The sequence below is a fragment of the Balaenoptera borealis genome (assembly GCF_965194805.1).
Source record: "Balaenoptera borealis genome assembly, chromosome: 8".
In the NCBI taxonomy this organism is placed as follows: Eukaryota; Metazoa; Chordata; class Mammalia; order Artiodactyla; family Balaenopteridae; genus Balaenoptera; species Balaenoptera borealis.
The window spans coordinates 31,446,358-31,460,451 of NC_138865.1; the positions used below are offsets into that span (position 1 = coordinate 31,446,358).

The 14,094-nt window shown below is 40.4% G+C and overlaps 1 protein-coding gene across 5 annotated transcripts in view; it reads right to left on the reverse strand.

Moving 5' to 3' along the window:
• Positions 1-316: 316 nt before the first annotated feature.
• Positions 317-14,094, reverse strand: part of LOC309634363 (contactin-associated protein-like 3) — a 142,067-nt gene continuing 128,289 nt past the window's right edge. For 2 of the 5 annotated variants that reach the window (XR_014248027.1, XR_014248028.1), the window contains 2 exons: positions 1,290-1,394; positions 317-445 (listed from right to left, as the gene is read on the reverse strand). Coding sequence is in view for 2 of the 5 variants with exons in the window: in XM_082404311.1 (XP_082260437.1) it covers positions 8,699-9,064 (366 nt within the window). In the remaining 3 variants the exon portion in view is untranslated. Of the gene's footprint in view, positions 446-1,289; positions 1,395-7,824; positions 9,065-11,650; positions 11,813-14,094 lie in introns of those variants that run through there. The other 3 variants (XM_082404311.1, XR_014248029.1, XM_082404316.1) reach the window with 3 other exon arrangements.

The following is a 14,094-nucleotide window of genomic DNA, read 5'->3' on the forward strand; positions in this document are numbered from 1 at the left end:
CCAAAGCCAGAGGAGAGCATTGCAGAGAGGTTAAGAGCGAGGAGAAGTGGCAATGGAGGTAGGAGAGCAGAAGGCCGGTTGTAAGGAAGATATAAAATAAGACAGGAGCTAAATAAATGGATAAAGAAATTGAAGGTAGAGGGGAAGGAACCAGAGGGCTAAGAACAAAGACATGGCAGGCAGCTGGAAGAACCTCTTCTCTATAATCAGAAGGAAAATTGTATGGAGACCAATGTAAATTCTCTCAGACTAGGAAAGAAGTCCTCAAAACTACATATGATGTTGTTTCTATTCATAGAAAAATAGTAATCTTACGCTGAGCAATGAAGTTCCTCTCAAACTTCTGCAGAAATTCCAAGTAAAGCACATCATCTGAGGTAAGGGCGTCTTCTCCAACTACGGCTTTCATGGCCTGCACATCCTTACCAATAGCATAGCATGCATACTAAAGAGAAAACAAGGTTTACATGAACCTTTATAAATGGTAACGGTACTCTGGGCATTATAAGTGTATTGCTGTAGCTATCTTCACAGTATTTCACATTATTTCCAAACATAATTCACATATGCAAGTATTGGAAAGACTTTATTATACAGCAGTCTCACTAAGGAAGGAGTCTTCAGGCATGCAATACATAGACATTACTAACACTCTACAAAAAATATACTCCCTCAATATATCAATGAGCTTCCATTTTGTAGAGCATTTAAAAATCACAACTTACGCAATGGGAGAAATCCATCTCTAAATTCTATTCAAAAAAAAATATCTGGGTTATCAGTAGGTTTATTTATCATTTCTACTTTAAGGTCAAATGTACTTTTCTTTAATTATGCTTGGTATACAAACTCAGGACTATAGAAACCAAGGATTTCATAGAATATACACAGCTGTATCCCTTAGCGTTCTGGTGATTGCCTAATATGTTAAACAAAAAATTAGTTGGAATAGTCTTTCAGAAATACTCTATAATAAAGGTTACTAATAAAAACTTAATCGTCTTATGCCTTTTTTATTTAAAAACTACCTCATACAGCATTAGAGGTGGGTTTCAAGCATGTGATCTTTAATCTTTGTCATGAGCAGTTATCCTTATGAAAAAGACTGTTTGGCTCTAATGAATGTTTCTGTATTCCAGTATTCTATATTATATATTCTATATTAAAATTCTACTTTGATGGGGGGAGAAGAAAAGTGATATGGAAGAAAGACAAGAGGTATAAGACAGCAGCATGAACTGAGAAAGTATTCATTTCTTTAAACACCATCCTGGAGAAAACATACGTACCAGCTGGTTAGATACATCGGCGTGATCCTTTCTGGTCATACCTTCTCCAGTAGCAGACTTCATTCACCGAGACGACGAGGGCAGCACATTAATAGGCGGGTAAATCTTGGGTAAAAGGGGAAGGGGGAAAATATTATATTTAAGTACAAAATTCAAGCTTTACTGGTAGTAAAGGAGGATTTTGAAACTCATTTTTATTGCTTAAATTGCATAAAACTGCTACATTTGTTTCCTAGATGATTCCTAATATCTCTTCCTGGTAAGAAAAGGGAGTAAGAAACATTTTACAGGTTAAGATTTCTTTTTGAGAATCAAATCCAAAAAGTAAAATCTACAAAACAGTACAAGATTCTATTAAAAAACTGAATTTTCAACATCTGCCTACAATAGCAAATCCAAATGGTCTTCTGAACTCTGACTCATAAAATCACACATAAAAAGATTAACAATAATTTCACCTAAAAGCTGATATCAGAAGCTGGCATCTACTAAAGAACCAATAAAAAATATGTTTTTGATTATTCAGTCATAAAAAAGAATGAAATCTTGCTGTTTGCAACATCATGGATGGACCTTTAGGGCACTATGCTAAGTGAAATAAGCCAGACAGAAAAAGATAAATACCATATCATCTCACATATATGGGACCTTATAAAACAAACAAAAAAATGTCAAGCTCACAGATAGAGAACAGACTGGTGGCTGCCTGAGGCAGGGGATGAGTGAGCCAACTGGGTGAGGGAGGTTAAAAGGTACAAACTTCCAGTTATCAAATGAGTAAGTCATGGGGATGGAACTTTCACAGCATGGTGACTATGTACGTTAATAATACTGTATTGCCTATTTAAAGGTAGCTAGAAGAGTGGCTCTTCAAAATTCTCATCACAAGAAAAAAAGTGTTGTAACTATGTGAGGTGGTGGATGTTAAGTGGACTTATTGTGGTGATCACTCTGCAACATATACAAACATCAAATCATGACATTGTACACCTGCGACCAATGTAATGTTACGTCAATTATACCTCAATTAAAAAAATTTTAACAATAAAAGACAAAGAAAAAACTCTGAAAAATCTGTTCTTGTATTAATAACAAAAGTGTGTGTGTTTAACAACGGGTGGGATCTAAAAACACTCCACGGAATAATGGAAACTAGACCCAGAGTTTTGTCCAGAGAGTAGTGAGAAAAGCAGTTTCCCAGCAACACAGGCTGACCTGAAGGAGGCTAGTACAGATACTTAGAAGGCCTTAAATGCCAATGAAGCACCTGAACAGGTCCACGTGAAAGTTTTTCAAACTTGCTATTGCTATTATTATTTTTAATAGCAGCATCATTCTTATCCTGCAAATAAATCTCATTTTTTAACTAAGGAGTTAGAGTGGCTAGAGTTCTGCATTCTTTTCTCTACCAGAATAATTTTTATTATTATATATATTATTATTATATGTGACCTGGAGGGAGCCACTCACTCTTTGAGACCTTGTTACAGGGAAGAACCAAATCTGACTACACGGTGGATCTGTTTCTTTGACTTTAACCTTTGCCTTCCGCTGCTTTTGTTCACTAAAAGGATACTGTCTGTACATAATGGCCTGCCTGGGGAACCCTGTTCCTCTGCCTGAATGTTAAACCAAAGTGCCTTTGTTCAGGGAAACATGCGGACTCTGCCCACCTGTGGATGGCTGCAATTAAAAAGAAATTAACACATCCCCTCCCTGAGGCTGGCCATTCCAGGGGATATTCGCAAAACTGATGGCCCTTTTACTTTACCTCCTCATCTCCTCCCCATCTCTGTGCTATAAAAGAAACTGGCATCCAAACCCCGATAAGATGGTTATTTTGAGACTTTAGTCCGCCGTCTTCTCGGTCTGCTGGCTTTCCGAATAACGTCGTATTCTTTCCCTCAATGCGTCATGTCTGATTCACTGGCCTGTCGTGCGGCAAGCACAGCAAGCTTGGACTCGGGAACAACCTTCGTTTATCCGGATGCGGGTGCTTTGTACCAGGTGAACTCTAAAGTTTTACCTTCTGTAGATAAGTTTACCTCAACACGTTCCAGAAGGTAAAAGAATAATCTCTCCTTCTACTTGATTAAAGTAAGCAAACATCTACCTAAAGTGCACTTAAAATATTTGCTTTCCAGACATTTATGTAATATATTCCGCCATGAAAATCTCAAGTTGTGGTCAATGTGTTGGAAAAAGTATGCACTTAATCAGTATTTCCAGTTTGGGTTTATGGCCTCTTGGTGGAAGCAAGTCAGGAGAGTCAAAAGCAGAAAGAGATAACCATCTCCGTGTGTCCCACCACCTTCTCCTACAGCAAGAGGGAACCCACCTGCCCCATGGCTGAGCACAACTACACCACACAGGAACTCCCAGCGCCTGGCCCTGAAATCATCCGAAACCCAGGGCCAATGCAGATCTGTGAAACTGGGTCCTAAATGCTGCTTTTAATTGACATGCTTTTGTTACCTGTATTGTTTAGACAGCTGCAACGTAAGCATGATAGAAACATTGTTGAAATCAAGTCTTTTTCAAACACATTGCTAAAGTTATAGGCTTTTCCTTTTTTTTTCCCTCCTGCTTGAAATATTATTAATCTAGGATGGAACACAGCTCACCCTTCCTGTGCAGCAAAAGTACAGCTCAAGTTTCTCAATACTCTTTCTTTCCCAATCTTTCTAAATGATCAGGAAGAAAACATTTTAGAAGACATCTGGGAACATATCTTTTGCTGGCAAAGATGTTGAAAACAGAGAAAAAGTCAGAAAAAAATTACTTCCAATGACATCAAGACCGTATTTTGAAATTGTAACCGACCAGGGTTCTTGGCGTCCTTAAACAATAAAAATTGATCAAAGGCCAGACAAGAAATTCAGGCAAGGCTTTATTGGGGCCCCTGCTGCAGCACGGGGGAGCGAGAACAAACAACAGGTTCCTTTGCTTGCGTGCTCCCTAAGCGGGGGCGAGCTTGCTGCTTATATGGCAGCGGTTCCCAAACCTTTTTGGCACCAGGGACCAGTTTCATGGAAGACCATTTTTCCACGGACCGGCAGGGGGTGGGGTGGGGGGATGTTTCAGGCAGTAATGTGAGCGATGGGGAGCAGGAGGTGAAGCTTTACTCGCTCCCCTGCCACTCACCTCCTGCTGTGCAGCCTGATTCCTACCAGGCTGTGGCCTGGGGGTTGGGGACCCCTGTTATATGGCGTGAGGGCAGGGGTGTGTCCAGGGGTCGGGCCAGAAGGGTGGCTTAGGTGGTTTGCCCACCGCTTAGGTGGTGTTGTGTGCAGGGGGCACGTGCAGTACCCTGCTTTTGCTCTGGGATCTTCGAAAGTGGCAGTTGGGTTTTTTGGTCTCTTTGTATCTTTTGTCCAGAATTTGCCCCAACTGGGCGTGCACGTCGTTATTTTTAGTCCCATACAGTTTCTTTGTTATTTTGTTGCTCGAGGAGAGGTGTGTCGAGGTGCAAGCACTGCAACACTGCAGCAAAGGGCCCCAGGTCCCAGCAAAGGGCCCCAGGTCCCAGCCTGTCTCAAAATCAATATATGGCTGTTGAAAACAATACTAGAACACTGCAAATAAAAGTATGTTATTTGATACATGGCACAAATTTAGTTCTGACAAATGAATTGGCTTCTAAACTTCAAGAGTAACACAAAAGAAGAAAATGAAGTATGGTTAGTGTTATTAAGGAATGCCTCAAAGGAGTGCTGGGTAGTGGGCATATTCTATTAGCAGCTTCAAGGAATTAAATAAATCAATGAAATTAAAGGAATTAAAGTATTTAACTGTGAGTCTAGACTGTTTTAGGACTACTGGGAGAATAGCACTAACCCAGTGGCCTCCTGTATATGTTGAAAATAGTAATATGCAAATTGGGTCATTTGTACAAAATTTAGGAAGATTTCTCATTAAGAAGTTCCATTGACTTAAAGTGATACCAATATGTGTTTAGTTCAACATTAAACTACTTCAAATGGTAGGGAATTCCTTTAACCTACTGTTATGTTGAAGCCCTAACCCCCAGTACCTCAGAATGTAACTGTATTTGGAGAAAGGGTCTTTAAAGAGGTGATTAAGGTAAAAGGAGGCCATTAGGGTGGGTCCTAATCCAATCTGACTGGTGTCCTTACTAGAAGAGGAAATCTGGACACAGAGAAGCACCAGGGAAGTGTGCACACGGAGGAAAGACCATGTGAGGACACAGCAAGAAGACAGTCATTTGTCAGTCAGGGAGAGAGGCCTCAGAAGAAACCAACCCTGCCAACACCTCGATCTGGGACTTCTAGCTACCAGAACTGTGAGAAAATAAATTTCTGTTGTTTAACCATCTGAATGTGGCATTTTGTTACTGCAGCCCGAGGAAAATAATACTCTTAGCTTCTGGATTGGCCTGTGGTGGCCTTGCTGAGTGACTTGGATCGGTGAGTCCCTTACAGCTCAGCCACAATCCGTTATACTCATGAACCTCAGGGTCTCACAAGGTTTGTATGCTAGGTGGGTGCCATGTTCGCCACCACTCTCTAAGTCTGCCTTATTTCCAAAGTAGTTTAAGTTTCTCCTCAGACCATCACTGACCAGTCTAGTTCTGGCAAGCAGAAGGCACTCGGTGGCATTGTTGAAATTCAGGAAGTTTTCAAGTTTGTGTCTGCCAGTTGAATTCCCGGAAGAGTATGTGTCTGAGAAGGACCACGATGGTACCTCCTAGCTAACTCAGACCATCCTTAACCACATTCCACACCGTCCGTGCCTAACAGACACTTGTTCACTGACTCAATTTTCAGGGCCAATTGGTCATTTCTAGGCCTTTCCATTCTTTCTAGCGCAGGCTCCTTGTTCTCGCCTATAGAGAGGGCCAGTTCAGAGGTGTCCTCTATGAGTCATCGCTCTTAAGAACTCAGGGAAATTACCCTGAGTCCTTATTTTTGAAATGTGGCATCACTTATTTTTGAAATGTGACAGATTAAGCGCCTTACTAGGGAATGACCATTTCTTAGGTAATGAATGAAGGGCCTTGGTCGTGCCCTCCTCGGGAGCAGAGCCTCCAGAGCTTCAGAAGGACTTGGTGTGTTCTGTCCACCTTAGCGCAGGACCATGCTGGTATTTTCATGTAAGAAACTAAGGGTGTTAAATCAGATCATCTTATTAAAATAATAGAATATAAGATTGAAGGTAAGAAAGACTGAAGGAAAGGAAGAAAAAAAATCAGAACCAAAAGAGATAACAGTGATAACATCGCAGGCCTGAGTCACCATCCTGAGAAAGGCTTGCTGGTGTCTAGGCACCTGAATTTTGGGAGGGCTTTCACCACTCCCAGAATTGATAAGAGTGGCTCACTGCTGCCTAAGATGTTTATGCAAACAATGTGGTTGGTGCTGAACACTTGCTTTCCTTCTGGAATCTGGGATTTTGATATGTACCAGGGAGAGGGTGCCTACATGACCATCCCCCATAAAAGCCTGGGCTCCTAGGCTGAGGCTAAGCTCCCCTGGTTGGCAACATTTCACACATGTTGTCCTCATGGCTGGAGGACTTAAGCGTGTCCTGTGTGGTTCCACTGGCAGAGGACTCGAGGGAGCTTGCCTCTGGTTTCCTCCAGACTTTGGTCCACTTGCCTTTTCCTTTGTTGACTGTACTTTGTGTCCTGCTGCTGTAATAAATCACAGCTGTGAATATAACGCTAGGCTGATTCCTATGAGTCCTTCCAGTGAATCATGGAGCCTGGGAGTGGCGTGGCGGACCCCACTATAGGAGTGATCACGGAGAACTACCAGAGGCAAAGAACCCAGAGTGGAATGCAGCCTGGAGACATTCCCTATAGGACACAAGTCACCTCCATGAGAACTGCACAGAACAAGCTCTTAACATAGCATCCTCCTTTCCACCTGTCACAGATGGGCCTTTCATAATAACAGGAGATCTGTTCTGCATTTCCACACTTTCAAGTAACAATCACAGGTCACAGGAAGACACGTGACACAACATACTTATATATTCCAAGCACTTTATCTAGTAACAGGGCAACTCTACGAGGCTTTCTCAAGATTTGGCTCTTTCGGTGATTTCATTGCTTCTGAGAATGAGATTATTATCTTGCGCTCAATAAAACATACAAACAAATAAATGTGTTAATGTCTGTACTAACTGTTAGATTTGGGTAGACTAGTATAGGCTATGTGTGGTAGGATTAATTCTTAGATTTGCCAAAGTCCAAAAGAAGAGAACCAGGTAAGCATCAAACTTCACACTTGTCATCACAAGAAAAAGAATGTGTAACAATGTGAAGTGATGCTTGTTAACGAAACTTATTGTGGTAATCATTTCACAATATATACATACATCAGATCATTACGTTGTACACTTTAAACTTACACAGTGTCATGTGTCAATTACGTCTCAATAAAACTGGAAAATAAATTTCACGCTAATGGTAGACATCTTGAACAAAAATTCTATTTTTAAATAATTTGTGAGGAAGAGTGAAAGCCACTGAATAACTAAACCCTTCTGAGACATTCCGTATGGATTTTTAACCTCTTTCAAGAGGCTAACTGTCCATTTTAATATTAGGGAAAAGTAGACAATCCTGCAACACTGGAATGAAAAATTCCTCCATTCAAAATTTTCTTCTCAAATCAGAATATTTAGATTTATCCTACACTATGTTTGTAAGGGAAACATACTTACTACCACAAGATTTTGCTCTCATTTATGCAAAAAATAGTAGCTCTCTTACAGTGTTTGTCACAATTCCGATTTCAGAGGAAGTGTTAACTTAAATAGGATTTAGCCAAATATGTTTAAAAATAGGTCAAGATTGGGACTTCCCCGGTGGTCCAGTGATTAAGACTTTGCCTTCCAATGAAGGGGGTGCAGGTTCAATCCCTGGTCAGGGAGCTAAGATCCCACATGCCTCAGGGCCAGAAAAGCAAAACAGAAAACAGAAGCAATATTGTAACAAGTTCAATAAAGACTTTAAAAATGGTCCACATCAAAAAGCTCTTTAAAAAAAATATGTCAAGATCAAACAGCTGTTTTGAAACTAATTGTGTATTTAAAGCTGTTTTGGTAGTTTTAGTGACAAAATAGAGATGCTTTTTTCTCAGCATTTTAAATTTGAGTTAGCAATACTGTTAAACCAAAATGATTAGGGTCATACGGTTCACACTGTAATTTCAAAATTAACTCTCACACAAGAGAAGTTAATCTTAGAATAGGACAAAGAAATATATATTTGAAAACTAAGTTTAAGTAAATGTGAAATAAGTCCTTTGCAACATATAATTGCCATTTCCTAAGAAAAGTAAAAGGCTGTGTGTTAGTCAGAGCAGAGGTAAGACAATTCTCCATGGGTTTCTCACATTTCTGCACATCTTACAAACAGAAGCACCGACAGCCCTTTATTCTCAGCTATCTTGCCAAGGATGTTTAGATAGAAAACAGCCTTGTAAGATAATGTCTTCTTCCAGAGGTAAGGGCAAGCATGCTTCCCTCCCAAAAGATTCTGATGCCCTGAACTCTTGTATTATAACCCACTGTGTGTGCAGGCATCCATCCGGGCCTATCCACACAGCCCCTGTGTGACTCAGGGTCAAGGAGAACCAAGGCAAATATTCGGATGCCCATGCTGGCTGCAGTGGTTTATGAGTAACCAAGTAAGTAATAGAGTCCTTTGTTTCTGACCCATAAGTCTTCTGTCTTCTACCTGCATCCATGGAAAACGGCAGCTTAACTTGTTGCAAATAGGGCAAAATCTCAGATACTCCAAAGTTCTGGATGGAAAGATTAAAGTTCATCTCTCAGAAGACTTACTATAGAATGCATATGAAAAGGTCTATGACTAAATAATCTATTTATTTCAGGTCACTATGCAAACATTTATATATTTTAACAGATTGATCTGCTCAATATGTTAAAATATATATGTATGTTTGTGCTCTTTTGTTTTTTATTGATGCATGATTAGAAATTCTTCGTTTCCTTTTTAAAAATGGTATGTATTGCATTGTTTTTTGATAGAAAATAACAATGAAAAAAAATGTAGTCTGTGGTCTCACTAGTCAGAAAATCCCTGGTGAAATAAAAAATAAATAATAGACATAGGCACACTTGGCTAGAAAATTCAAATAGTACAGAAAAGCTTAAAGAACACAGAAGCCACTCTTTCCCCCAGCACCAACTTAACCATTTTTATGGTTTATTAAAATTCTCTGGGCTTCCCTGGTGGCGCAGTGGTTGAGACTCTGCCTGCCGATGCAGGGGACACGGGTTCCAGCCCTGGTCTGGGAAGATCCCACATGCCGCGGAGCAACTAGGCCCGTGAGCCACAACTACTGAGCCTGTGTGTCTGGAGCCTGTGCTCTGCAACAAGAGAGGCCGCGATAGTGACAGGCCCGCGCACCGCGATGAAGAGTGGCCCCCGCTCGCCGCAACTGGAGAAAGCCCTCGCACAGAAACGAAGACCCAACACAGCCAAAAATAAATAAATAAATAAATAAATAAATAAATAAATAAATAAATAAATAAAAAATGAATATCTGCTTAAAAAAAATTGTCTTTTACTTCTGCATTTACTGCTTCCCATAAATCCTTTCTTTTCAGATTTTCTGGTAGGAAAGTCCACAATCGAAGACAGGGAAGGCATCAGGTTCCTGGTTTAGGCACGGCGGCCACCATCCCTCTGCCATGAGATCCTTCTCATCATTAACAATGTTCTAGGGAAGCTGCAGCTTAGGTTCCAGGCACTGGGGGAAATGTAAGCAAATACTTCCTCCTTCCTCTTCCCAACAGGGAAGTGTGCTGGGCCCACAAGACTCCAGTCCCTGTCACCTGGGGACACCCTCCCCTTTTCTCTTCCAAAAGGGAAAGAGAAAAAGACCTACCATGGCCATAGTTAATCTTCTGAAGAGCAGATCAGGAGCTTATTTTTGCTTTAACCATTTAGAAGCAGGATCAACTGAAGTCACTACTGTGAACTAATTACCATTCATTTTTAATTAAAATGTGACATAATAAAAAGCATGCATCTCGTTAACTATATGTCACATTTGCTCAGCTCTAAATTTTGCTACACCATATTCTATTCATGTAATTTCAGTCTTTGAGTTTGTTTCTGCAGTAAAATTTCCACCTACATAAAATTTTACAGAATTGAAGAAACATGTTATGTGTACAGCCAGATCTTTATCATTTCAAAATGTTTATATCCATACTTCAGTATGCTTTGATGATCTTATTTTTAACCTCAGAGTACAGGTTGGACTCTTTAGATATGCAGATTAATCTATGATCTTGTGATTTCAGAGTCACAGGCAATGATGGTATCATTCACCAACCAATTGCTAGTGTCAGGAAGCAGACTTTTCTTCTGCCCTATTAGGTTTAGTAATTAGGGGCCTGCAAATTAAAATGACAAAAGATAGTTTAACAGGAGAAGAAGTTTATTCATATATATGGGAGCTAACAAGAGAAGTAACTATCTCACTAAATGTTTAAAGTTAGAGGTTTATATATCTAACTTAGCAGAGAAAAGGAAAGTGGAAGAAAGGACTTCTATTCTTTTAGAAGAATAAATGAACGATAAGTAATTTTGTGATTATTTTGTGTCTGCACGTTCAAGGGGTCTTTCCTTCTTCTATGCGAATCTCCCCAGAGAGGGGATTTGTGGTAGGTTTACTCTTGATTTCTCTCCTGGGAGTAGACCTGTCTTGAAGAGGGAATCATAGAAGCCTCATTTCTCAGAAATGTCTGCTTTTAGTCAAATAAGGAAAGCTCTTTCTGCATCTGTTGATTCCCAAATGTTTTGAGATTAAAATAATCTCCATACCAACTCTGAGGGTCCAACTGGGTCTCTAGGCATTCCTACCTATATGTCCTCACTTGTAATGCTGTGAGGCAGTGCCTACTCTACCTTGTACAGATAAGGAAACTGGCTCAGAAGGACTCAGTTACCTGCCCCCGGTGAACAACTAGCCAGTTTCAGAGCTGGATTATTACAAGGGACATCTGAATCCATAGCCCAGCCTCTTAGCCCTTTGAGACATGATCACTCAAGAGATCTTAGAGGGCTTCCCTGGTGGTGCAGTGGTTAAGAATCCGCCTGTCAAGGCAGGGGACACGGGTTCGAGCCCTGGTCCGGGAAGATCCCACATGCCGCAGAGCAACTAAGCCCGTGGGCCACAGCTACTGAGCCTGTGGGCCACAACTACTGAAGCCCACATGCTTAGAGACCGTGCTCCGCAACAAGAGAAGCCACTGCAATGAGAAGGCTGTGCATTGCAACGAGGAGTAGTCCCCGCTGGGTGCAACTAAAGAAAGCCCATGGGTGGCAACAAAGACCCAACACAGCCAAAAATAAAATAGAACAACAACAAACGTTTAAAAAAAATAAGAGAGATCTTAGAGCTCATGTGATCCAACCCTCTTTATGCTATTGAAGAAATTTGTTTACCTCACTGTCAATCACTAAATGGGGGGTCTTGGACAATTTTCTCAGCCCATTTGTGTCCCGGTTTTTCCATCTGTAAAATGATTACAGTATTCACTTCAGAAGCATGCTTTGAGGAACAGTGCCAGGCACATAGTAAGTGCTAAGCATCTGCTCTTATTATTATTTACTTTATAGACATCAACAGATTCTTATAAAATATTCCAAGACTAAGTGTACAGAGTAAAACATGTAAATCATCTCTTACCCACCTGCCCACCCTCTTCCCAGGGGTCACCATCAGTGGATGTGTTTCTAGTCCTTTACCATCATAGTCATACATATTTTTAATCTGTGCAAGCACTCATGAGCTGTCTTCATGCATTTTAACAGAAATGGAATCATATTTTGCAAATTATTCTCCAACCTCCTGTTTCCATTTAAACCACTCAAGTCTTATAGATCTTTCCATGTCAGAACATCTCAGTGTTGATCATTCTTTTTTAACAGCTGCATGGTGTTATACTGAATGGACTTAAAATGATGTACCCTTCTGATATTGATAAGCTTCTAGGCAGTTGTGGGGCTTTTGGTTTTGTTTTTCTCATGTAGCTAGACAAGCCCTTAGTGATTATAGACATGTGGAAAAGCTAAAGAGAGCATGTTGTTCCAGAAAAGTTCACATTAATATACAGCAGAGACTCTTCTCTCATGATCGGCTTCGTGTCTCTCCAGCTCTGATAGATAGTATCATCTAAACAAACATTTGGGGTTTTTTTTTACCCATTTCTAGTGGGGCTGCACTTTTGGTTCCCTAACAACTTGCAGCTTCTGATCTGGGCAGAGTGAAGAACAAAAATAAAGGTGATGGTGGAGCTTGTGCCTAGGATGACACCCACTGGACTGAGATAATGAAACAGCCACTGAATGATGCACGTTTGACCCTGGGGATGTCAGAGGTTTCTAAGGGAGCTTTTAATGGGCTAGTATCACAGGGTCACTTTTTAAAAACAGGTTCTACTTAAGTTGGACTGCATCTTTCTGCATATTTCTTTCTACCATCCTAGTTTCCTTCCAAACCAACGGGATGACAAACCATGCTACAATAACATGAACATGTCGGTTTACATGAGGGAGTAGGGAGTTGACCCTTATCTGGGGAATTCTGAAATAGAGACTCCTGGAGGCACTATTTCTACCTGAATGTTTTGCACACTGCTAACTAATCACTTCTTAACTGCATGAGAGAGGAGTTTTTCTATGTACCATTTCAAATCAGAATCCGATGGTATTTTACCATTAGGCAACAAAAGATCATCAGTTTCCAAAATTTAGTGAAATTTACAACAATTGAAAAAAAATTTTGTGCTAGCAAAAGTATCCAAGAGAGAAGAATCCAAGCCAGGAGCAAATATATTATCAAATTATTCATGAAATAATAATGATAATGATGTTGTGTGTTTGTGGAGAGCTTCCCATAAATGACGCCCTGAGCCAAGCACTTGGCTTAGATCACCTCACTTAATTGTCTCGACAGCGTAATCACTCTCACCTAACTATGAATTCAATCAGTCTGACTGGTTGAAATGCAAGGAAGAGTTCACTGATGTTCCCTGGTTTATAAAGAAAACTGCTTGTTATTACTTCTCTTCTGGATTATTTCACAGACATTACATCGAAGTTTTAGAAGAAAATTCCCCATTTTAGTTTAGCACATCTTCCCATGTGTTTATCATGTCTTAGCTATAAAAATTTCAGAAATGCAAATATATAATGTAATATAATATACTCTTTACAAATCAGTAAAAGCAAAGATTTATCTCATTCACAAAAATGCTAAAAAAGCAAGATAGCAGAATTAATACTTTAAACTTAACACCTGACTACTACAGGCTACTACAGATGAATAAACGTCTATAGAAGACAAACTACAGGGACTCCCCTGGTGGCGCAGTGGTTAGGAGTCCGCCTGCCAATGCAGGGGACACGGGTTTGAGCCCTGATCCACGAAGATCCCATGTGCTGCAGAGCAACTAAGCCCGTGCGCCACAACTACTGAGCCTGTGCTCTAGAGCCCGCAAGCTCTGCAACATGAGAAAGCCACCGCAATGAGAAGCCCGCGCACTGCAACGAATAGTAGCCCCCGCTTGCCTCACTATAAAGAAGGACTATACGATGAACAGCATCAAATTTATAATCACTGGGCAAACCATGAGGTACGATTTGAAATATACTAGAAATGGTCAGTGTCTTTCAAAATATCCCTTCTAGTCTTCCCCATAGTGTCGAAGGGGCCACCATGGCATTGAAATATTGATTTACTGTGAATCTCAAAGACTTTTCAATCTTAAGAAGTGTCTTTCTGAAATGGAACTA